The sequence below is a fragment of the Onychostoma macrolepis genome, chromosome 01 (genome assembly GCF_012432095.1).
Source record: "Onychostoma macrolepis isolate SWU-2019 chromosome 01, ASM1243209v1, whole genome shotgun sequence".
Taxonomy (NCBI): Eukaryota; Metazoa; Chordata; class Actinopteri; order Cypriniformes; family Cyprinidae; genus Onychostoma; species Onychostoma macrolepis.
The window spans coordinates 8,923,465-8,950,217 of record NC_081155.1 but is presented as its reverse complement, the minus strand read 5'-3'; the positions used below and the strand labels follow the sequence as shown (position 1 = coordinate 8,950,217).

At 36.5% G+C, this 26,753-nt stretch overlaps 1 protein-coding gene across 1 annotated transcript in view; it reads left to right on the top strand.

Annotated features, from left to right (window-relative positions):
• Nucleotides 1–26,753, top strand: part of LOC131526119 (complement C3-like) — a 204,714-nt gene that overhangs the window by 27,414 nt on the left and 150,547 nt on the right. Inside the window, exons 4-11 of the mRNA XM_058754266.1 lie at nt 1,522–1,595; nt 1,699–1,787; nt 1,974–2,056; nt 2,148–2,235; nt 4,456–4,558; nt 15,442–15,562; nt 15,653–15,768; nt 16,031–16,177. Of these exons, the coding sequence (XP_058610249.1) occupies nt 1,522–1,595; nt 1,699–1,787; nt 1,974–2,056; nt 2,148–2,235; nt 4,456–4,558; nt 15,442–15,562; nt 15,653–15,768; nt 16,031–16,177 (821 nt within the window). The remainder of the gene's footprint in view (nt 1–1,521; nt 1,596–1,698; nt 1,788–1,973; nt 2,057–2,147; nt 2,236–4,455; nt 4,559–15,441; nt 15,563–15,652; nt 15,769–16,030; nt 16,178–26,753) is intronic.

The following is a 26,753-nucleotide window of genomic DNA, read 5'->3' as shown; positions in this document are numbered from 1 at the left end:
GCATTTTATAGACATACCATACGTCACTTTGCGCATGCGCGGTAAACACATACCTGACGTAGGTACCTGACGTCACCGCGCTACAATCTGCAGCGAGGAGTACTTGAAATGTTGAGCAGGTTGAGAGGAGGCAGATCAAATATCAGTCGCTGGGGACATTCTACTTCCTGTTTCTCAACACTATCACAGAGATATCACAGTGCTCTCACATGATGAGCTCATGAGTGCACGCCCAGCTAACAGATTTCTGTTATAAGAACCTTCTCCAAACATACAACTGACTTCCAGACACAGCCTTCGATGAAATCAACTGAAATAAACAAATCAACAGCTTCACTCATTATTAACCAGACTGACTTTATTTCTGTCAGACATCTACAAAAGTGCTTATTGAGAATTAACAGAGATTTAGATGATGATGTTTTATTGTTTTGTTTGATGTTACCATCATAGTGATTAGTGTTTGCTTTAGTTGGGCTCTTGACCCTTGACTTTATAACATTATATTTTTTGGGGCTGCTGTAACTGTGTTTGAAAAGCACGTTTGTTATGGCAAGAAAACCCAAAAAGAGACTGCAACCAGGTGATATTGGTTTGTTATTGATGATAACAACACAGTCATCACCTAGATTCAATATGCAGTTTTGGTCTTGGGAAGTTATGGCCTAATGGTTAGAGAGTCAGACTCGTAATCCAAAGGTTGCAGGTTCGAGTCTCAGGCCAGCAGGGACTGTAGGTGGGGGGAGTGAATGTACAGCCCTCAATACCATGTCTGAGGTGCCCATCCCTGGGCGCTGTAGCATAAATGGCTGCCCACTGCTACAGGTGTGTGTTCACTGCTGTGTGCGTGCACTTTGGATGGGATAATTGCACAGCACAAATTCACTTTCATAATTTATGAAGAATTATAAAAGCATAAAAACAAACATTATTAACTACTCTGATTCATGATGTTTCTCTTTGTGTTTAAATGACAGTGTATGAATCTCAACAATGGTGGCAATCAAAAGCTTCATGTTGCAATGCATGCTGGGTGCCTAGTCTCTGTGCAGTGAGTGCACTTTGACCTCACATTAGTATGAGCACACAGTGAGGGCGCTGTGAGGTTACACTTTTAGCTCACCGTTACCTCACATTGTGACCTCATCACGAGTATCCTGTGAGCTCATAGTGACATCACTGTGAGATCAAATTGTTGACTGGGTTGACAGCCTCATGTGACAGGAAGGAAGTAAATACCTTTTTTTCCCTCTTGAAATCCTTTATTTGGTTGTTAGCTTGCATGTCACTGAGATATAAAACATGGATAACATCTAGAAAAATACTTACAAAAGGAAAACGACAACTATAAACTGCGGCAACTATAGTTGCCGGTGGGCTTAAATGGGTTTTAAACATATTACAGTACATCAGCATGAGACTGTTCTGTTTATTATTAAACTGTCTGGTTCCTTTTGTATCTGCAGAAAACAAAACCATCAGAACTCATATTTCAGTTTTAGCTTTTTACTTCTTTTGCAGTTCATTACAGGATTTTCTCTCTGACGGCCAACATGAAACCACTCAGTGAGTCTGGAATCAAAGTGGAAATCAAGGTAAACACTTATTTCCCAAACGCACACACTCCTTCATGACATTTTAGCTGTAATGAATATCATTGCACTGTCGCTGTTTTTATGCTGATTTCTGTTTCTTAAGAATTCACAAGGCATCACAGTTTCATCAGAGTACATTAAACCAGTCAAAGGGATGAAGTCCGGAAAATACGCCATTCCTGAGATTGCCAGGTGTGTAAAATGCTATTAGGACTGAAGCTACACAACTTAAGTGAACTGATCAAACTTATATTATTAAGGGAAATATCTAGTAATTTGTAAGAAACAATGTTACTCTGCTCATTAACTGTTATTATATGTTTTAATATCATGAAATCAGACATGTGCATGATTCTGGTTGTGTTCTGTTTGTTTCAGTCCTGGGATCTGGAAGGTGGTCACAAAGTTCTCAAACACTCCTCAGAAGATGTTTACTGCAGACTTTGAGGTCAAAGAATATGGTAAGATCTGTGTCAACAAATTCATGTTGTGTGAGAAAATAATAAATTGAAAGAATGCATTTACTTATTTGTGTGCCTGGTTTGGTTTTAGTGCTTCCGACATTTGAAGTGAAATTAAAACCCAGTAAGTCATTCTTCTATGTGTGGGATGAGAGTCTGAAGGTCAACATTGAAGCCAAGTAAGACAAAATATATTTTGCTTCTTTGTATTTAAAATAAATATTTAAAGTTTGAGCACACTATATGACTGAATCAATATGACATTATTGGGATACACCCAGGGTAGGATTTGTAGGGGGGAGAAGAGAGAAGAGGGGATTTCCCCCCTTCTGGACTATGTATCTCTGTCTCTGCTGAATTATATTTATTCCCGGTGATGTTACTCCATCAACCACCAACAAAGCATATAGAATACTAAAAAATAAATATATATATTTTTTAAAAAACACTAGCAAATGAAATACTGCAACACGACAATATAAACAACAATAAAATCCGAAATGGACATTAACTGTCAGCGCTCCCACTTAAGACTGTCTGGGTTTCCTGATCCTGGTTCACGTGCCTCAATCCAAACAGCGCTTTACAGGAAGTCAGCGCACACTATTTCATAGTGACAGTATGACATTAAGACACAATGTTTTTGCTCAAAACTCACTCTATCGTGACCTAATGCAGATGTTGTAAATAAACTGACGCATAAATGTATTATGAGAGAACGCAGAAGTTAACCTTCACCGTATCTGGGAATTATGGTCACGCAATATTGACTGATGGATCAGCAGAGAACCATCTTTTTGCGAGTGATTAAAGGTCCCATGGCATGAAAATTTCACTTTATGGTTTTTTTTAACATTAATATGAGTTTTCCAGTGTGCCTATTGTCCCCCAGTGGCGAGAAATGGCGATAGGTGTAAACCGAGCTCTGGGTATCCTGCTTCACCTTTGAGAAAATTAAAGCTCAGATGGCCCAATCTGAAATCTTCCCTTTATGTCCTCATACGGGGAAAGGTTACCTCCCCTTTCTCTGCTTTACCCGCCCATGAGAAAATAAGCTACTACCCGTGCGAGGCGAGCGCAATATTTTTTTTTCCCTCGAGAGACATCATGGCTTGCAAACGAGCAAAGCATGACAGTTGCTGAGTGTTTGGATGTACAAATGAACACCAAAGTATTTTTTTAGTTCCTTCATCCGAGCCTATGGCTAGCATTAGCTACATGATAATAACTGTAACAGCATACATAAACAAACCAACTAAAGTACTGTATCCAGACACAATATTTTATACTAACCATTCGGAGACATCCTGCTGTAGCCGCTGAGTTGCAACTTCTTCATCCTGTGCTTCTCCATCCGGATCAGATTCTGGATCAAACTGAAAAGCTTGAATGACTGCGTGTCTATGAGCCATTGCGATACATCCACTGTCAACATTAGCGCATGGTAGGCAAGCTGGTTAAGGCCACACACCCACCCTCCACCTTGCCCCGCCTCTCTCCTCTTCATTAGCATTTAAAGCTACAGACACAGAAATGGCACGTCCTAAGGAAAGCTCATTGTGGGACTGGCTCGTAGTGGCTGAAATTCTGCACTAAGGCTGAATTTCTGGAAACAGACTACAGATACAGTACTAGGCACCACTTAGGCCTATATAAAAGCATCCAAAAAGCAGCATGTCATGGGACCTTTAATGGAATCACCAATTCTTTTATAAATTGGTATAAATAAAATAAAACAAACATTAGATTTAAACCCCTGTCAGCAAGCTTAGACAAGCTGAGAGGCCTCTATAAATAATATAATATTAATATTTTGTGGCTCAGATATGGTCCAGTGTGGTTTATTCCTTTGCTCTTGGCTGACATGTGGCATTGCTATGGCCTGCTTTTGGCCCAGATCTGGATAACAGGAGCGGTCCACCCAAGTGCCATCATTCCATGCTACATGTGGGCCAGATCATCATTTCACATGTGCCAGATGTGGGCCGGATCTGGGCCGACAATATGTTAGCCTATTATCATAAATAGTGGTCAAATATTGAGGTTATGTAATCTCAAGGTCAAATCTGAATATTTGTTGTAAAAATGGTTTTTGTAACAGCTGTCAAATATAATCCATATATTTATTGCTGTTATTTGTGATATATTTTAAAAGGGGGAAATTTTTATTTTTTTATTTTTTTCAAAACATCCCCCCTCTGCTTTGTTCACAAATCGCACCCTGGTTACACCAAAAATTTATTTTAATGGTCAGTTCGAAGTTAAATGGATCCTTCCTCCTCCTGTGGAATTGAAAAGGTCCAAGCTGCTCTTTTTCTAAGTAATGAAGTGGATGTGGATCAAGGACAGCTGTTGTCACCATTCAGTTTTAACAGCAGAAATTGGTTGTGCATTTATAGGTACCTGTTTGGACAGAAGGTGGATGGAAATGCATTTGTGGTGTTTGGTGTGATGGACGGTGAGAAGAAAACAAGTATTCCTACATCTCTGCAAAAAGTTCAGGTGAGAAAATGGTCCTTTAGGTGAGGAGAAATGAAACTGATCCCAACTTTTAAGATGTGTAATGTTAACGCTTTGATGCACAACCCACATAGCGATTGTCATCTGGCTCTGGGCTAAATATGCAGTTACACTTGGCCCACATACAGCCTGGGGCTGGTTGCAAAAAAAAGTTAAGACTAGTCTTAAAAGTAAGTCATCTAAGTTTTTTATTTGAGACTGGCCATAATATTTTAAACTGAGTTACATTAAATTGTTGATTAGTCTAAGTTAAATGCAAAAATAAGACCGATTACCCCTTTGCTAACTGCTAGTTTGTCAAACTTGTGCTTAAGACATAGTCTTAACATAGAGGCTAAGCTTATGCAATTGGGCCAGAACAAGTTTTAATAGTGCTACCCAATCTCAGCCTTCAGTAAACCACATAGAGACCAGTCTTTAAACAGAAACCCCAAAACTGAGCCATTAAAAAGCCAATAAAACATCTCAGCCAGGATCCATCAATAGGCAGTAAAAGACACATATGGAATGATTTTCTGGACTATTTTCAAAAGCACCAAAGTGTTGCGCAAGTCTCAAGATCTCTCACTGTGTACAGCCACCAGACACTGCAATTGATGCACATTATTTTTAATATTAATTCACTTTGGCTGTGGCATGTTCTGTGACAGCTGTACCTAGATCGTTGGTGTGAAGACTCATCTAGGGCAGGCAGAGTAGGAGTAGCAGCATTTTCTGTTTTGTTGCGTGCATCAATTGGAGTGTAAACTGACTGAGCGATCTTGAGGCAGGTGCTCTATTATAAGATAGGAATAAGATATAGGTGGCAAATAGGTAAATACGTGCAGATTTGCACTGTCTGTTTGTTTATGTGCCTCAATCGGAGTGCAAACAGTAAAAGATCTTGAGGCAGGTGACGCGCTATATTACTACGGAAGTTCTAAGCAGCTATGCATTTTTATTTATTTTTTCCCTTCTTGTTTTCTCGTGATCTCGACATAACAAAAATTGTTTTCTAGTTATCACGACTTATTTTTCTCACAAACTCAACATAACAAAAGTTGTTCTCTAAGTTACACAACTGCGCCAGCAGGTGGCAGTATAGACCTACTGATGGGGAGTTGATACCGTATCAACTAAATCTTACTGTATGGTTTGGTAAAGAGGACCTTTGTGATCGCTATAATTTATGCAGTTCATTACTGACATTTAATTAAACTTATAAATGTTAAATGCTTGATTAAATATGATCATTTCGCTTGAAATTGTATATGTTTTTGTTACATTATTACTGCTGCACGACTCATCTGAGTTTCTCATTTGTGACCCTGTACCACAAAACCAGTCATAAGGGTCAATTGTTTGAAATTGAGATTCATATATCATCTGAAAGCTGAATAAATAAGCTTTCTATTGATGGTTTGTTAGGATAGGACAATATTTGGCCGAGATACAACTATTTGAAAATCTGGAATCTGAGGGTGCAAAAAAATCAAAATACTGAGAAAATCGCCTTTAAAGTTGTCCAAATGAAGTTCTTAGCAATGCGTATTACTAATCAAAAATTAGGTTTTGATATATTTACGGTAGGAAATTTACAAAATATCTTCATGGAACATGATCTCTACTTAATGTCCTAATGATTTTTGGCATAAAAGAAAAATCAATAATTTTGACCCATATAATGTATTTTTGGCTATTGCTATAAATATTCCCCAGCGACATAAGACTTGTTTTGTGGTCCAGGGTCACATTTAAAATGACGTATTTGTAATGTGCATCTTTCTTATTTTTTAATCTTTATTGTTAATAAATATATATTAATAAGAAATGTGATTTGCATATGGGTATAATTTAGTTCAGTGACGTTGTAGCCTAATCTTTTGTATTTTCTACATTTGTAGGAAACCATAAGTGTAGAATCGCACTGTCTGTTTACTCATTTGCGTCAATCGGAGTGAGAGAAACAGTGAGAGATGTTGAGACAGGTGAAAAGCGTTTCAATAATAGTGAATATTGACCTATTGTGCGTACCGTTGTTGCTCACGCTGTTAGCAGGGGATGATCGCTACATTTGGGGTAAAAAAGACCGAATTATGTATTGTGCCAAGAAGGTTGTCTGTTTGTTCACACAGGCATGAACTGACTGACAGCTGCCTTTAGCGGAGCCTTTACCGATTACCTCCATTAATCAAAGCATTCAGAACTGTCGTCTGTGAGTGATGTCACTTCCCCCTAGTATAGTCCCGCCCCCTCACACTGATTGACAGCTTTCTGTGTAGACGTCGGAAATTCAAATGCAAAAGGAATTGCTATTTCATTTGCGTTTTGGCAGGTTATATGCCAAATTTTGTTACATTTTGTTAGTTACATTTCTCTGTGCGGTTATATCGCACAGAGAAAGTGAAAAAGCAAATGTGGTAATTAATATTGCTATTTAAATATGACAGGCTCATAACTCGTAAGACATGGGAAATACAGTTGCAAATGGACTTTGCTTTTTCATTTAAAATGTGGCAGACACTGCGAGTTCGCGAAATGGTAATGCAGATTTGCAATTGCGTTTGGATTATGTCCCAATTTATGCGCCCACATGTGGAAAACGCATTTGAAAATACAATTTGCAATTGCTTTTGAAAATAGTCTGGAAAATAATTCCATACACACAGCTACACCTTTAAACAATTAAGCATCTGTAATTCACACTTCTTTAGATGGTGAGAGAAAGACTTTCTGGCTCAGCTGGGACTCAAACCAGAGAGCCACTTGTGCTGCTCTTATTCACAGACATTAAATACAGGTGCAGACATTTACAGGTACAGAACTCTGTTTGGACAGATGCTGAAATGTACAACATACACAGCAAAATCGTTAGTGAACACTGCACACAATGTTAAAAGAAACACTAAAGTAGTGTTGAAGTTCACGAGATGAATGATCAAATTAAATGATCATATAACTGATGATTTGGTAAAAACAACTGCAAGTCAAACACATTAAATCTCTGAAGATCTCAGCAGAGGATGATTAAACAACTCCACAAACAACATCACCAGCTTCACTCATTACTAACCAGATTGACTTTATTTCTGTCAGATGTCTGCAGAAGCTCTTATTGAGAAATAATAGAGGTTTAGATGTTGATGTTCATATTTCATTTGAAGTCACCATTGTGGTGGGCAGTGTTTGCACAGTAAAACCTCCAGTGTTAAATCAACACTCCCAGTGTATATATAATCCACACTCAGAGTGTTAAAAAAATAACACTGAAGCAGTGTTAAAGTTAGTGAGATAATTAGTTTAGTAATTGAGTAGTGATTAAGCATTAGTGAAGAACACCTGCTGTTAACAAACTGAATCACTGAAAGAAAGGAAACAAGAACAGAAAAAAGAGACGAGCAGAGATGCAAGAACTACAACTGACTTCAGCCACAGCCTTAGATGAAATCAACACAAGATAAAAGAAGACATTAAATCTCTCAAAATGATTAAACAACTCCACAAACATCATCACCAGCTTCACACGTTACTAACCAGATTGACTTTAGATGTTGATGTTTTAGTTTTGTTTGAATTACCATTATCGAGGTCAGTGTTTGCTTCAGTTGGGCTCTTGACTTAAAACGTTAAAAATTTTTTGGCTGCTATAACGGTTTGTTTAGACATGTTAGTTATGGCAAAAAAGAAGAAACGGCCAAGAGAAAATGTGAACAGGGCTGGTTTACGTTTTAATAAACATGTAATCAACATTTTTAATATTAATCTGAAAGACTTTTGAAACTTATTCTGCACTGGAAGTTTTGCTTTTCTTCATCAAACAGACTTCAAGAATCAGCATATGAATCTCAAAAATGGTGACAATCAACATAAAGCTCCATGTCTCCCAGCATGCAATGCGACATGAATAAATTATGCAGCTGTCTTAGTATTTTCTTTTATTCTTACCATTTTCTTTTGTTTTGCTATTTTGTTGTGACTTTTAGTAGCATGTTTTGTAATGTTCACAGAGGATCTGTTTATCTGAATATGTTGATTGTCACCATTGTTGAGATTCATACGCTTAGTCTTGATGTCCGTTTGAAAGCCTTTCAGATTAATCTTAAAACTAATGGCTCCAGCTTTATATTTTATGTCAGCAAAATATTTAACCAATCAATGATCGTGCCCTGAATGATTTCTTTATTGAACTATAATCATTAACACCTAATTGCCATAACAAACATATATATATATATATTTTTTTTATTAAACATTTATCATTTAATTCAATACATAGTTATAACATCACACAAAAAAAGGGAACTCACTTCCCATACATATCATTCACAATGTTCAAAAATTGGGTAAGAAGTTGAACATTTCCATTTCTTAGATGTTTCCATCACAGATGAAGAGTTCCTATCGCTTAACACATAGTCTCTGATTGAAACAAGACTTGAGGTAATCACTGTTCCCGCTGGTATATCATATCTTTTAAAGCAAGAAATATTCCTTGCTTTCCATATCCCCTCTTTAATGACATTGATAACCGTCCACCATCTAATCCATTCCTCAGGGTCTATGTTATTCAGCTCTCCATACAGCTCTTGCCATAACTAACATGTCTAAACAAACACAAAGTTATAGCAGCTAAAGTAATTGTGACGTTTTAAGTCAAGGGTCAAGAGCCCAACTAAATCAAACACTGACCTCGATAATGGTAATTCAAACAAAACTAAAACATCAACATCTAAAGTCAGTCTGGTTAGTAACGTGTGAAGCTGGTAATACTGTTTGTGGAGCTGTTTAATCATCCTCTGCTGAGATCTTGAGAGATTTAATGGCTTCTTTTATCTTCAGTTGATTTCATCTAAGGCTGTGACTGATGTCAGTTGTAGTTGTATTTATGCTTGTCTCGTCTCTTTTTTTCTGTTATTCTTTCTCTTTCTTTCAGTGATTCAGTTTATTAACAGCAGGTGTTCATCAATCATCACTCAATTACTAAACTAATTATCTCATTAACTTTAACACTGCTTCAGTGTTACTTTTTAAACACTCTGAGTGTGGATTATATATACACTAGGAGTGTTGATTTAACACTGGGGGTTTTACTGTGTGCTTTAATTGGGATCTTGGTCCTCATAATTCTTGCATTAGCTTTTTTTTTGTTTTGTTTTTGGGCTGCTGTAACTGTGTGTTTGTAAAGCACAGTTGTTGTGGCAAAAAAAGCCAAGCTAGAATGAGATCAGGTACTATCTTTCTATCTTGATGGTGATGAAGTCATAACATTATGAGTGTCTAATAACTTGAAAACTTCATCAACAATTGAAACGATGCTTTGTTTTTAATTTTGTTCATCCTTTGGCATTTATAGCCACCAACCTTCTGAAACTGCAGCTACCCCTAGCCTACATCTTTTTGGCACATCACCTGTTTTATTGAGCTGAGTTTTGGACAAGAGATGAAGTTGAAATGATGTAGGTAAAGATATTATATTATTTCATATCAGTGTAGTATATGGTCTATTATTCTATTTTTATTTTTCATTGTTAGATTTTAGGGGTAATGTTAAATAGCCACTATAAAATAGCACATATCAGTTACAAGAACCCCTGAAATAACCCTTTGAACAATAAAGCCAGAGTATTTATTTATTTTGCAATATGATAATTATTAGTTTTATTAGTAATTACTAGACCAAAACCGACTGCCTCTTATAGCAATACATACTTACAACTAGTAGTTTTAAGTATGTATTGCTATAAGAGGCAGTCAGTTTTTTACTTTTATATAGTTTTTTTTTTTTTTTCTAATCTTAGTATGTCATCTTTAATGTTAAATTTTTAAATTCAGTTATTTTAGATTATTATGACACTATAGGCTGTTACCAAATAAATCAGTATCAACCAAAGCCATCTTTGCACAGGTGTATTTATGGGTTAATGTTGCCCAGAACGCAGTAAATGCATTTACACACCACAATTGCATAACTTAATGTGATTAATGTTTTAAACATAACATTTTGAATACATAAATATAAAATGACTGACAAAATGAAATGATACTTGGAATATAAAAGGATTATCGCCAGTAGGTGCCGGCAAGTCATTCTATTTATGAACGAGTCATCCATTCAACTGATTCGTTCAAAACGCTGATTCATTCTGGAATAAGGATCAAGTGGCTTTCTATACTATTGGATCATTATAAATCACTCACTCAAATGCGTTCAAAGAGTCATATTCATTCAGGAAGGAAACACCATTCTGTGCATTATGCTGGGAGTCAGTTGCAAAGCCGTTCTGTGTCTACTTAAGATGTTTATTTGGCAGAAAAATAAAACACCATTTTGTGTGAGACATCAATTAATACTGAATATTAATGAAATAAACTCAGCATATTGTTTAAAACAAAAGCTATGACTGCTGCTTATTTACACCTGAATCGATAGTGGTCTGCACTTCACTACAGTTCAAAATGCTTTGGCTCCGTGCTGTCTAGTAAGTCGCGCACACTGATCAATGTAATTCTCTATGGTTGTGTGGCTTTGCCACACAGACTTTGATATGTCAGCTTAATAAAACAGACGATGTGCCAAAGATGTAGGCTAGGGGGTAGCTGTCCCAGTCAACAATTTGATCTCACAGCGATGTCACCATGATCTCACAGGATACTCGTGATGAGGTCACAATGTGAGGTAACAGTGAACTAAAAGTGTAACCTCACAGCGCCCTCACTGTGTGCTCATACTAATGTGAGGTCAAAGTGCACTCACTGCACAGAGACTAGGTACCCAGCATGCATTGCAGCATGAAGCTTTTGATTGTCACCATTGTTGAGATTCATACACTGTCATTTAAACACAAAGAGAAACATCAAGAATCAGAGTAGTTAATAATGTTTGTGTCTTATGCTTTCATAATTCTCCATATTGTTCTCAGAATTTGTGCTCTGCAATTAACCCATCCAAAGTGCACACACCCAGAGCAGTGGGCAGCCATTTATGTTGCAGTGCCCGGGGAGCAGTTGGGGGTTCTGTACCTTGCTCAAGGGCACCTCAGTCATGGTATTGAGCGTGGAGAGATCGCTGTACATGCTCTCTCCCCACCAACAATCCTTGCCTGCCCAAGACTCAAACCCGCAACCTTTGGATTATGAGCCTGACTCTCTAACCATTAGGCCACAACTTCCCAAGACTGCATATGGAATCTAGGTGATGACTGTGTTGTTATCATCAACAGCAAACCAATATCACCTGGTTGCAGTCTCTTTTTGGGTTTCCTTGCCATAACAAATGTGCTTTACAAACACAGTTACAGCAGCCCCCAAAAATATAATGTTATAAAGTAAAGGGTCAAGAGCCCAACTAAAGCAAACACTAACCACTATGATGGTAACATCAAACAAAACAATAAAACATCATGAGTGAATAATGAGTGAAGCTGTGGATTTGTTTATTTAAGTTGATTTCATCGAAGGCTGTGTCTGGAAGTCAGTTGTATGTTTGGAGAAAGCTCTTATAACAGAAATCTGTTCGCTGGGCGTGCACTCATGAGCTCATCATGTGAGAGCACTGTGATATCTCTGTGATAGTGTTGAGAAACAGGAAGTAGTATGTCCCCCAGCGACTGATATTTGAACTGCCTCCTCTCAACCTGCTCAACATTTTGAGTTCACAATGAGCTGACATATTACTCACACTGTGAGTATCACCGTATGAGAATGGTGTGGTGTCACTGTGATCATCGCGTGATCTCACGTGTTGACTGGGGTGGGTGCCGATGTGAATAAATTAATATTTAGGCTATGAGAAAATAATAACTTGATTTTTCACGCAGGTTGCCGAATTGATGCCTACACAGAAGTAAGCCCTGTCTATAGGCTCTGCCCCGGTACGGGCTATTCATTAGCCATTTGTTATTCTGGTTGTTTGATGAGAAAGTGATGAAATATAGTTGCAATAAACGCGTTATGAATGCATACAACTGTAGCAGCAGGACTGATTTCTGCTGCGCGGAACTGCGGAACAAGAGAAGTAATGACGGCACGGTTTAATGTTTGGTTGACCAATCACTGGGAAGGGGCGTTTTATTCCCACCCACTTGCAGAGATGGAAAATTCAAGTCGTTTATTCATTTTCTAGCCCTGAACATAAAAATAGAAAATCAAACATAATTCTTGTTTTTGCATTTTTTTGAAAAATTAAAAAATAAAACATTTTCTTATTTTTCTGTTTTTAACATTAAATTAAAAAGCGAATGAACGTAAAATACCCTGTTTGAAATTCATATGCTGATTCTTTATGTCTATGTGTACAATGTTTCTTTTAATGTTTAAATTGACCAAACACTGTTAAAATAATAATGTGCTTCATAAACACAGAATTACAGCAGCAATAACATTTTATATAAAGTTAAGGGTCAAGAGCCTAACTAAAGAAAATACTGACCACAATGATGGTGATAGTGATGTTTTGTGAAATTAAACCAACATCTAAACCTCTGTTAATTCTCATTAAGAACTTTTATATGACAGAAATAAAATCAAAGTGGTTAGTAATGAGTGAAGCTGGTGATGTTGTTTGTGGAGTTGCTTAATCCTCCTCTGCTGAGATCTTGAGAGATTGAATGTGTTTCATTTCAGTTGATTTCATCTAAGGCTGTAACTAAGTCAGTTGTAGTTGTGTTTCTGTTCGTCTCTTCTCTTTTTTTCTGTTTCTCTTTCCTTCAGTAATTCTGCTTGTTAACATTCTCATTAAGTTCAACTCTGCTTCAGTGTTACTTTAACACTCTGTATTGTGGGACCAAATACAATACAAAAAGCAGTATTAATCTCTGAAGGTCCTCCAAATAACGTCCCCCAACCCTTCTGGGAACGGAAAGTTCTGGGAACATTACTGACACTGGCAGGACGTTTTGAGAACGCTCGGGGAACATTACATTTCTAGCGGGGTAGATGTTGTTCATTCTAACAGTGCTTGTTAACTGCTTGTTCCCAGCCAACAAACTTATGTGGGCCCCAGCCAGTTTTGTCCTCGGTTTCCATAAGGGCCCCACGTGGGTCAGCCCAGATGAAACAATGAAATGAACACTGCTCAGTATGCATACTACAGAGTGTTAAAAATAAGACTGAAGCAGCACTGCAGTTCATTAGATAATTAAGTGATTATCTAGTACTGATTAGGCATTAGTGACAAACACCTGCTAAAGAAAAAAGTGACGAGCAGAAACACAACAGCTACTATTGACTTCCAGCCACAGCCTGCAAAACAACTGCAAATAAAAGACATTAAATCTCTGAAGAGCTCAGCAGAGGAGGATTAAACAACTCCACAAACAGCATTACTAGCATCATTATTACTAACCAGACTGACGTTATTTCTATCAGACGTCTACAAAAGTTTTTGAGAATTACAGAGGTTCAGAAGTTGGTTTTATTGAAAAGTATATTTGTCACCATTATGGAGAATAGCGTTTGTTTTAGTTGGGTGGTTGGCCCTTAAAGTTTTAACTTTAGTTTTTTTCTGGCTGCTCTAAATGTGTTTGTTATGGCAAGACACGCAAGAAAAAACTGTGATGAAGATATAATCATCAAATAATGGCCTGATTCTAGAGACTGTTTTCTGTACAGATGATGTGATAATAACTTCACATTAATAACACTTGACATGTGAGTGTACACATCTACATTCAACAGTGCAGAAGAATATTAAAATACATCTTTCACAAAATGTTTTGAGCTCCTGTGTCACAAACACACACAGACATAGTCACCGTTGTTGAGATTCATACACTGATTCTTGATGTCCGTATGTCTGAAGAAGTTGATATTTGAAAATCCAAATTCAGAACTTCAAATCTGTTTTTATCTCTCAGAGTTAATGTGAAAACTTAATTTGGTCATAACAAGCCACTTCAAAACAGTGATGAGCTCTGTGGGAAAGACCGTTTCATAACACTAAATTCTATACTACCATCAATAAACAACCATCATCAGCTGAACACCTTTGACTCCAGCTGTCTTTGCACACAACGTGTTTTCTAAACACATTGTGGCAACAAAGAAAACATGCATATAGAGGAGCATAAGAGTCAAGAGCTCTATTAAAGCAAACGTTATTCACCATAATGGTGACTTCAAACCAAACTCTTACTTTCAATAAAATATCAACATCTGAACCTCTGTATTTCTCAATAAGAACGTCTCTAGACGTCTGACAGAAATAACGTCAGTCTGTTTAGTAATAAGTGAAGCTGGTGATGCTGTTTGTGGAGTTGTTTAATCCTCCTCTGCTGAGATCTTCAGAGATTTAATGAACTGCAGTGCTGATTCAGTCTACACTTTGTAGTATGCATACTGAGCAGTGTTCATTTTATTGTTTCATCTGGGCTGACCCACGTCGGGCCCTCATGGAAACTGACGACAAAACTGGCTGAGGCCCAGTTAGATAGCCCAGGTGCCACCCATCTGGGCCCCACATAAGTTTGCTGGCTGGGTTTTTGTATTATTAATGTTAACATGTCTATGTATACACACACACACACACACACACACACACACACACACATATATATATATATATATATATATATATATATATATATATATATATATATATGTGTGTGTGTGTATGTATATATATTTTTTTCATAGGTTTTTGTATTGCATTTATTTTAACTGGTTAAGAATAACACATCTGTGACACTAATTGTGTGATTTATGACACATTAGTGTGTTAAATATTTTGTGTTAAGAAGAATAACACACTGGTTGTATTAAAAATTGAATTAACAAAATGTGTTGTCTTTAACTTGACACACAGGTGTGTTAACACAGGTTGTGTTGTTTTTAACACATCCGTTTTAATAGTGTATAGACTGAAGTTGCTGTCTTTCTCATATGAATAGATCGTGAAAGGAGAGGGTACTGCAGAACTGACCAATCAGATGATCATCGAGACCTTTACAAACATTAACCAGCTGGTTGGACGATCAATCTATGTTTCTGTCAGTGTTTTAACAGAAAGTGGTAAGACTCAACAGATACTGTACATCTGTACACATGCTTGAATGCATCTGTGTGATTGTATGTGAGAAGCTAATCGTTTGTGTGTTTCAGGAAGTGAAATGGTGGAAGCAGAAAGGAGAGGCATTCAGATTGTGACATCACCGTACACCATCCACTTCAAAAAAACACCACACTTCTTCAAACCTGGAATGCCCTTCAGTCTCTCGGTAGCTGATTTTACACATTATACTCTACACTGTAAAAGGAAGTGTCTCGAAAAGCTTTTTTTTTTAAATGTGGAACTCACGTGTGAGACACTGAAAAGACATGAGATGTGACTCTTGTTTACATGTAAAAACAGCTAAAAAGCAGCACAATATATGTTTTTTTTTTTTTTTTTTTAGTTTTGAAGTTTAAACTAGAAAGTTAAGAATGGTTGTAGAAAATGTGGAACTGTTTCAATAATTTTTGGTCTGGGTTCTACAAAAGGTCTACATAACAAACCCTGACCAGACGCCTGCTGAAAATGTGGAAGTGGAGGTCAATCCTGGAAAGGTCAGCGGTCGAACAACAGCCAACGGCATTGCGAAGGTTATTGTCAACCCTGTAGGAGGATCTTCCACACTGGAGATCACTGTAAGACCTTCCATCTCAACAGCACTAATGTTCAGTCGGGTTGATCTAGTATCTAGTACTTAGGGATGGCTCGAATCGATACCATAATTTTGGCTTCGGTATGATACCAGAATGTAATACCTCTGTATCGATACTAAATCGATATCATAGGTGACAAATATCCAGCCTCAAAACTTTCTAGCGTGTCACACATGCACATTTGTGTTTACTGTATCACATCTATGTGTGTTGATCAGTTGTAAATAAAAGTTAAAATTAAATTTGAATTTATGAATGATGCACTCACCTGTTGATCTCTTAATTCTCTGAAAAGATCAGGATGAGCAAGCGACAAATGCTTAAAAAGTTTGATGTGTTGCTTCCTGTGGCAACACATGGTTTATAGTAGGGCTGGGTATCGAGTCAGATGTCCCGATTCGATTCGATTTCTTTTTTTTCTTTTTTTTACATTCAGTGAATATAGTTTTATTACAAAAGCTATTGATATTTCTAAAAAATTAACAGTAAACATCATTTTACAAATGACGAATTAATAAAAATAAATTAAGAACCACAAACCTATTATTTTTTTTGTATAAGGTCCTTTCTTAAACAATAATAGGGCCCTATAAAATGTTCTTAATTTTTCTGGTAATCAGATGAAGGCATAAAACATTAATTTAATTTATCCTAATCAACTGAAAATTAAACCCTTTTATTTTTTTGGCAAACAAAGTGCTGCACAAAAGAGGTTTACTGCTAAAATTAAAAATAAAACAAATGGGATTATTCTTTTAAAAATAACGATTTATTCATATTTATTAGTAGTAGTAGCATTGCGTCTTAAAGGGCATATTCCAGGTTAGAGACTCCTGTGAGTCGATGTATAGAAAAATAATGTAGGAACTAGATTTTCTTTAAAATATACTTTAAAATACACTATTAAGGCTTCTAGAGTCGTTTTTGTGAGAGAATTTTACTTCCGCATCTAAAAACCGCCAAAACCGGAAGTGACGTAACGAGAGGGAGAGCGGTCCATGTTAACCATAGGAAAACAGTGGATCGCAATGACAGTTCGGACGCTGAGGAAATTTTAAATGTTTATTTACACTTGTGTGACGGACCACAGATAAAATTATGAGCCTGTTTTGCAGCCAAGACAGCAGGGAAAGGTCAGGATTAGACAGAACAACGGTCAGAGGAGACATATTGAGTTGATGTGTGATTAGAACAGCAGGTGTCTTGGTGAGACCAGTGTTAGCTAACAATATGTAATCAGACAATAGCAAAACTAGTATTGGTCATCTATGAGTATTGATACTTACCAGCAACATAAACTAATAAGCGTTGATCAGGCGTGTCACGCTCGTTAATATCCGACACTAACGTTAAGTGATATAGCGGTGTCTCATCACTGCAGGAGAGAGAGATAAACACGTTTTGTTTCATTAAGTGTTTGTGTGGTAAATGCAAGGCCATGGTCACAGCTGAGGAAAGTCAGTGCTGCAGGGAGTTAGATACATACTGGGCTTTAGTGGAGAACGTGATCCCCACACTTGATGTGTAGTGTCTAACTCTGCACCCAGGCTTTGAGGCTTGCTGTCTGAACCCATATGTGCTACAGATAACCTATATGCACTTCAGACAGGAGCATGGACCTCTCCAGGCCAGCAGACATTAGTGTGTTTAGGGCAGAGATAATTTATTACTCTGAGCTAAATACTTGTATGTATAAATACATAGTATATTAAAGATTTGAAAACCATTTTAAAACCATCTGAATAATTGTGTCTTCTTCAATTACAAGTTGCCTATATTTAAGTAGGTCACAACTACCTGTAAGTCACACTTTTTGATGCCATTGGTATAAGACAGTGAATATTGACAGCATACAGACGAGTTGTCCGCTGGGCCTGTGGTGCTCTGAGCAGCCCTTACCTGCATGTGTTGAGTCAGACATTAGAAGACAGTTTACAGAGGAAGGAGGACTTTATAAAGGTTTTGAATGGCCCCATTTTGTTGACCATCAATAAAAAATAATCACAATCACAAATTGTCTTATTGTATAAAAACTTGTTTATGAAGTTTACATTAGATATATATCAAGCAGATCTGCATTTATGGTTAATTCAATTCAGTTTTATTTATACAGCACTAAATCATAACAAATGTTATTTCATAGCACTGTTAATACCCAACTAAAAACACAACATTACAACTGTTAATTAACATACATACATATACACACATATACACACATATACATACATATATATATATATATATATATATATATATATATATATATATATATATATATATATATATATATATATATATATATATGGTTGTGCACCAAACATATACTACCGAAAGAAAAATATACCATCGAACCCATTTAAAACATTTTACAATCTTTCAGTCTGGGTATCACACTAATGTGTTGTTGAAGTGTGTTAAATCGTGAATGCTGTGCTAGATACACAATCCAACAGCCTCATCTTGTTGATCCTCTAGAGCAGTGGTTTTCAAACCCTGGGTCGTGACCCTCGGGTGGGTCGCGAGACTTAAAAAAAATGGGTCGCCAGGATGATTTAAGGAAAACGTATGTAGCCAAGTTCAAGACTCAGGAAAGAAGCAACTAAATAGCATAAACAACAAAACGAAAGTAACCGGCAGCCGCCTCAGGTCAGAATCAAATTTGTATTTGTGTTTGCGCTCTGTTTTTGCAGCGTTGTACATTGTAGCAAATCAGGGACATATCTGTTGATTTCTATAACGCAATGGCCAATCACAGGAGCTTTAGTGAGTCAGAATCCACTCACCGCTCAGAACGCGAGTGTTCTTGTTCAGTCCAGAGATCTGGAAGCTCGCGACGCGAATCCTCTGATTATAATGAACAAAGTGTAGGTGATGTAAATAAGAGATTAATTGTGCCGTGTTGACAGATTCACTCATTAGAGATCGCGATAAACTGAAATGAGTGACAGCACTTTGCGCACTTTCTTTGCTGTATATAGCCTCAATTCAGAATTTGAATAAAAGTTTCATTTTTCATGCTGCTAAGAGGACCAATGTGGCTTACTAAGTTGCAACAAACTTTCGGAAGTGACATCCGCATATTCTCTCAAAATCGCAATGACATTGTGATAATCATAACGGTCCGTGTACCTTCGGATAATTCGTTTTTTGATTTAATATTGAAATCTGAAAAATGAAAAAAAACGCCACATTTTTCGTTTTTCATTTGTTCAAACAAAACGAAAAATCAAGAATTCGGCTTCAGTTTTCGTTTTTACGTTCAGGGACAGAAAAGGGATAAACTACTTGAATATTCGATCTCTACAAGTGGGCGGAGTGAAACGCCCCTCTCCGCTGATTGGTCAACCAAACATTACAACATAATAATAGTCCTTAAAAATAATAATAATAGTCCTCTGCTTCTACAGATTCTTAACATGTTTATTTCTGCTACATTTGGTCTCTTTCTCTTCATCAAACAGCCAGATTAACCAATGGCTTGACACAAACCGCACGAGGCAGAACCTTTCAGTCCTCTGGCACACCGCCTGTTTTATTATATAGCCACCTATCAAAATTTGTGTGGCAAAGCCGCTGACAGTCATAACTTTTGTTTTAGACAATACGCTACGTTTTGGACAATGGAGGAACCTAAATAATATGACAGATATGACAAGATATGACTTTGTGTAATTTACCTTCACATCACATCTATTAGCTATTTTTCTATTTTGAGTTTTATTCACAGAGCACTTTATAGCAAATCATATTGTTATCCCACTGGCATGGGACTATTTGTTCCTCCATGGTGCTGTTTTAGTGAAATGTGAATTTGACGTCATGATTTGAAGGTGAACTCGGTGCTCACACCTCATGTTTGCGGCTAAATGCAAATTATCATAATTGACGGACAGCTATGCCCCTGAAAAGACATCAGCACTCCGGCTGTTGATGTTAATAACGTGTTTTAATGTCGGTAATAATTTCACCACCATCAACGCATCTAATATTCTCTCTGAGTTTCCATGTTCCCTTACGAAAATTAGCCATGGTTTTAACACGAATAAATACATTTATAGTGGTCTGCGCTAATACAATCTCCCGCGCTGCAGTGCGTTGTATGGGAAGCCAAACAACCAAAAAATTTGAATTTGAAAATCTCCCAGTCAACATGTGAGGTCACGCGATGATCACAGTGACATCACACCATTCTCATACAGTGACAATCACAGTGTGAGTAATATATGAGCTCATTGTGAACTCAAAATGTTGAGCAGGTTGAGAGGAAGCAGATCAAATATTAGTCACCGGGGGGGCATTCTACTTCCTGTTTCTCAACACTATCACAGAGATATCACAGTGCTCTCACATGATGAGCTCATGAGTGCACGCCCAGGTAACAGATTTCTGTTATAAGATACAACTGAAACATACGTTACCATCGTGGTGAGTAGTGTTTTCTTTAGTTGGGCTCTTGACCCTTGACTATATAACATTATATATTTTTGGGGGCTGCTGTAACTGTGTTTGTAAAGCACATTTGTTATGGCAAGAAAACCAAAAGAGACTGCAACCAGGTGATATTGGTTTGTTGCTGATGATTGCAAAGCAGCCATCACCTATGCTCAATATACAGTCTCGTGAGGTTTTATTAATTAACACTTTCTAAATAAAATAGTTCTGTGTTTATATAGTATAGGATCCAGCAGTCTCATAATCAGTTATGAAGGATTATAAAAGCATAAGACACAAACATTATTAACTACCCTCTCATTTAAAAACAAGTGAGACATCAAGAATCGGTGTATGAATCTCAACAATGGTGACAATCAAAAGCGTCATGCTGCAATGCATGCTGGGTGCCTAGTCTCTGTGCAGTGAGTGCACTTTGACCTCACATTAGTATGAGCACACAGTGAGGGCGCTGTGAGGTTACACTTTTAGCTCACTGTTACCTCACATTGTGACCTCATCACGAGTATCCTGTGAGATCATGGTGACATCACTGTGAGATCAAATTGTTGACTGGGCTGGAATCTGATGGTGCAAAAAAAAAAAAAAAAAAAAAAATCTAAATATTGAGAAAATCGCTTTTGTCCAAATGAAGTTCTTAGCATATATTACTAATCAAAAATTAAGTTTTGATTTATTTGGGGATTTACAAAATATCTTCATGGATGATCTTTACTTACAGTAATATCCTAATGATTTTTGGAATAAAAGAAAAAATTGACAATTTTGACCCATACAATGTTGGCTATTGCTGCAAACATACCCTTGCTTTTTGTGGTCCAGGGAATTTTTTTATTTTATTTTTTTTTTTTTTTTTTGGTCTCTAAAGACCAGGGAACATCCAAGGTAATGTTCTTTAACTTTAACAGTGCAATTTTATATAATGGCTACGTTTGTCAGGCTTTTCTCTACGCTACATATTAAATAAATAAATAAATAAAATTTAATTAATTGATTTAAAAACAAACTCTTTTCAAAATTGTAAATTGTATGTAAATTCAATATGATGTATTTTGAATTTTGCACTGCATTTATTTTAGGGTTATTAACTTAATACTGATCTTCATTATGTTAACGTGCAGGAAAAATACGAACTTATGTTCGCTGCGCTGTCAGTTCGGTGGCGCTAGCAAACACGCCCTCCCTGCGCTGTAGAGTCGGTCGTGCCGCCGGTCCATTGAGCCTATGACAGGACAGCGCGCGCAAACTCTTTAATATCGCACTGTTTCTCCCACTTTTGGGTTGTTTGGCTTCCCATACGTTGCGCAGTTTTGCCACACAGATTTTAATAGGTGCCCTACTAAAAAAAAAAATACAATAGAAGCCCATTAGAAACCATCACAGAAATTCCAGTGGTTTACATTAAAATACCATTATGAACCATTAGCTTTTTCCAGTAAAACCATTACAAAATTCCTTTTTGTAGTGTGTTTTGGGCATTTTTCCAATAGGATTTAACATCCCACCAATAGAATCTATCACATACCAGCATTCCCATCATAACCATTAAATCCATTACATTTTCTATTGTGTTTTGGGCAGGGTTCTATTGTTTTTTTCAGCAGGGTGGTTAGCTATAATAAATCAGGCGGCCGTGCCAAAGATGTAGGCTAGTAGGTAGTTGTGTGTGCAGGTACGAATTAAATTAATATTTATGAGATTTCAGGGGTAGGTTGCAGAATTTAAGCCTACACAAAAGAAATCTCTGTCTAGGCTCTGCCTCGGTATTGTTTGTGTCAAGCCATTCCTTAATCTGGCTGTTTGTTGAAGAGAAAGAGATCAAATGTAGTAGAAATAAACACTTTAAGAATACATAGTAGCGGAGGACTTTTATTATGTTTTTATGACTATTATTATGTTGCAATGTTTGGTAGACCAATCAGCGGAGAGGGGCGTTTCACTCCGCCCACTTGTAGAGATCGAATATTCAAGTAGTTTATCCTTTTCTGTCCCTGAAAGTAAAACGAAAAATGAAGCCAATTCTTGATTTTTCGCTTTGTTTGAACAAATGAAAACGAAAAGGTGGCGTTTTTTTTCATTTTTCAGATTTCAATATTAAATCAAAAAACGAATTATCCGAAGGTACACGGACCGTCTTTCCTTCCTTCCATCCATTCTTCTTTCTTATATATATATATATATATATATGGGTCGTGTCAATTTAAAAAGAAAAAGAACTACACATACTAAAGCGCGGATGACGCTCACTGTGTTTTCATCTTCTGCCGTCTCACTATATGATTATATTAACACACTGCTGCTCTGAGAGTCATTTCATTAGCATTTTACAATTTAATTTGAGAAAACTACACAGCAGCTGCAAGTTCCTCACGGCAACCTATCAAAATAAAAGTTTAATTTAACGTTAAGAGCAGTCTTAAAGTGCATATTGCAGGTTAATTTTTTTTTTTAAATGAATATAACCTTGTATGAAAATATCATATGAACCGTTATTGCAGGGTTTGAAAATGTTTTACAAGGCATGAAGGCACAAATTTAGAAGAAAAAGTGACGCATTCCTTGACCGTTCTGAAAAAGCGCTTTTTTTTCAACATCGCGTCATATTGCGCTGCTGGTGTTCAGTGGAGCGGGCGCGAGTCAGTATATTTTAGGTACTTATTTTTTTCGGTTTATCATCGTCATGGTAAATTATTGTGTTTGTGGAGGTTGCACAAACTCCAGCCTGTCAGGACATCGAGTCCACAAGGTTTCCTGACAAGAAATAGGACGGTATCTTCCGAGCCTCGGTGCGTTTGTGCAGCTGAAGAGACTTAATGCATCTGCTTCAAACAACGCGGTGGTGTGTAATTTAGCGATCACTGTATACCGGAAGATTGTCATCCCGGCGATATGATGCAGTTCATTCATTGCGGAAATCATGGCGCCTTATGCGTGATATCAAATGCTTCCACAGATTTATGGTATTAGCATTTCACCTGAGCATTACGAATCACGCGTATGGCTTTGTTCTATGGCAAGCCGTTTTAACTTTTATTAATTCTCAGGATATGACTTCTTGATATCAACAATTCAATTTTCACTAGTTAAAATGTTCATTCTTGATATCAGGAATTAGATTTCCACTAGTAACAATGGCTATTTTTGATATCAGCAATTGCATTTTCACTAGTAACAATGTTAATTCTTGATATCAACAATTACATTTTCACTAGTTAAAATGCTAATTCTTGATATCAGCAATTCAATTTCTACTAGTAAAAAATATTATTCTTGATATCAGGAATTAGATTTCCACTAGTAACAATGGTATTTTTGATATCAGCAATTACATTTCCACTAGTAACAATGTTAATTCTTGATATGAACAATTCAATTTTCACTAGTTAAAATGCTAATTGTTGATATCAAGAATTAAATTAAAGATATCAACAATTTAATTCTTGATATCAACAATTGTATTTTCACTAGTTAAATGTCACCATAGGCTGCCATTCAAAATCAATTGTTGATATCAAGAATTAACTTCTTACTAGTTGAAATTCCAATTTCACATATCAGAAATACAATTCTTACTAGTAAAAATGTCTATTCTTGATATCAACAATTTAATTCTTGATATCAACAATTTAATTCTTGATATCAACAATTTAGTTCTTGATATCAACAATTTAGTTCTTGATATCAACAATTTAATTGTCACTAGTGACAATGTTCATTTCTGATATCAAGAATTAAATTGTTGATATCAAGAATTAAATTGTTGATATCTCCCAATTGTTGATATCAGAAATACATTTTCAGATATCAAAAATGAACATTGTCACTAGTGCATCATTTTAACCAATAAAACATCAACATCTGATCCTCTGTAATTCTCAATAACAGCAGGTGTTCATCACTAATGCACAATCATAATTTAATTAGTCACTTAATTATCTCATTAACTTTAACTCTTTGAGGACTTGGGATTTGACTTGAGACTTGCTTGTGACTTGAAAGGAATGACTCGGTTCCTCCTCTGGTGAAATCAGCTGCAGAGTTCATGGGTGGAACAAAAATATGGCAGGACTTTTACTTTCTGACCCCTGGATTGTCCGCCTCTGCTAATATGTACTTTTAAAGTACCAAAATGGACCCTTTAGGTACAAACATGTACCCTTTTGAAAGGGTACAGCCCCAGTGACAGCTTCTGTACCTTTATTTCTGAGAGTGTAAAAAAATAATGTCGTTTTTTCAAATGTTTATTTTTGGTTTCATTACACTTTCTTCTACACAGTAAAACCCCCAGTGTTAAATCAACACTCCCAGTGTATATATAATCCACACTCAGAGTGTTAAAAAAGTAACACTGAAGCAGTGTTAAAGTTAATGAGATAATTAGTGTAGTAATTGAGTGATGATTGAGCATTAATGAAGAACACCTGCTGTTAACAAACTGAATCGCTGAAAGAAAGAGAAAGAAGAACAGAAAAAAAGAGACGAGACGAGCAGAAATACAAGAACTACAACTGACTTCAGTCACAGCCTTAGATGAAATCAACACAATATAAAAGAAGACATTAAATCTCTCAAGATCTCAGCAGAGGATGATTAAACAACTCCACAAACAGCATCACCAGCTTCACACGTTACTAACCAGACTGACTTTAGATGTTGATGTTTTAGTTTTGTTTGAAATACCATTATCGAGGTCAGTGTTTGCTTTAGTTGGGCTCTTGTCCCTGAACTTAAAACTTCACAGTTACTTTGGCTGCCATAACTGCGTGTTTGTTTAGACATGTTAGTTAGGGTGAAATTAAAAAAAGCCAAGAGAAAGTGTGATCATGAGCTGGTTACGTTAATAAAGATGTAATCAGTACACAGTGGCTTGAGTAATTGAATTAATTTGGAGTATAGTCACTGGTAGATTTATTAGTTCATTTTGTTTTTGAGATTATATACATACAGACAAGTTTAATCTGAGAGACTTTTGAAACTTTTTGTGTTAAAAGAGCACTTTTCTTCATCAAACAGACTTCAAGACTCAGCATATGAATCTCAATAATGGTGACAATCAACATAAAGCTCCATTTCGCAGTGCATTCTGGGAGCACCAATCAAAACTAATCCATGACTCCCAGCATGCAATGCGACATGAATAAATTATGCAGCTGTCTTAGTATTTTCTTTTATTCTTACCATTTCCTTTTGTTTTGCTATTTTGTTGTGACTTTTAGTAGCGTGTTTTGTAATGTTCACAGAGGATGTGTTTATCTGAATATGTTGATTGTCACCATTGTTGAGATTCATACGCTGAGTCTTGATGTCTGTATGATAATGCAGTTTTAATCGTTTTGTGCCAATTTACTTTTAAAAGCCTTTCAGATTAATCTTAAAACTGATGGATCAACCTTTATATTTTATGTGAATAAAAAAAAAAAAAATCAATCAATGGCAAGGCTCTGAATGAAATCAGTTATGGAAATCACTAAATGCTGGTGATTTCTTTATAGAAGTCTAACCATCAATACCCTAGCGCCATAACTAACATGTCTAAACAAACACGCAGTTATGGCAGCCAAAGGAATTGTAATATTTTAAGTCAAGGGTCAAGAGCCCAACTAAAGCAAACACTGACCTCGATAATGGTAATTCAAACAAAACTAAAACATCAACATCTAAAGTCAGTCTGGTTAGTAACGTGTGAAGCTGGTGATACTGTTTGTGGAGTTGTTTAATCATCCTCTGCTGAGATCTTGAGAGATTTAATGTCTTCTTTTATCTTGTGTTGATTTCATCTAAGGCTGTGGCTGAAGTCAGTTGTAGTTCTTGTTTTTCTGCTCATCTTGTCTCTTTTTTCTGTTCTTTCTCTTTCTTTCAATGGTTCAGTTTGTTAACAGCAGGTGTTCTTCACTAATGCTCAATCATCACTCAATTACTAAACTAATTATCTCATTAACTTTAACACTGCTTCAGTGTTACTTTTTTAACACTCTGAGTGTGGATTATATATACACTGGGAGTGTTGATTTAACACTGGAGGTTTTACTGTGTAATACATCAAATAAGAAATACAACCAAAATGAAAAATAAAACATAATACTGCGTCATACAAAGTTTTAAC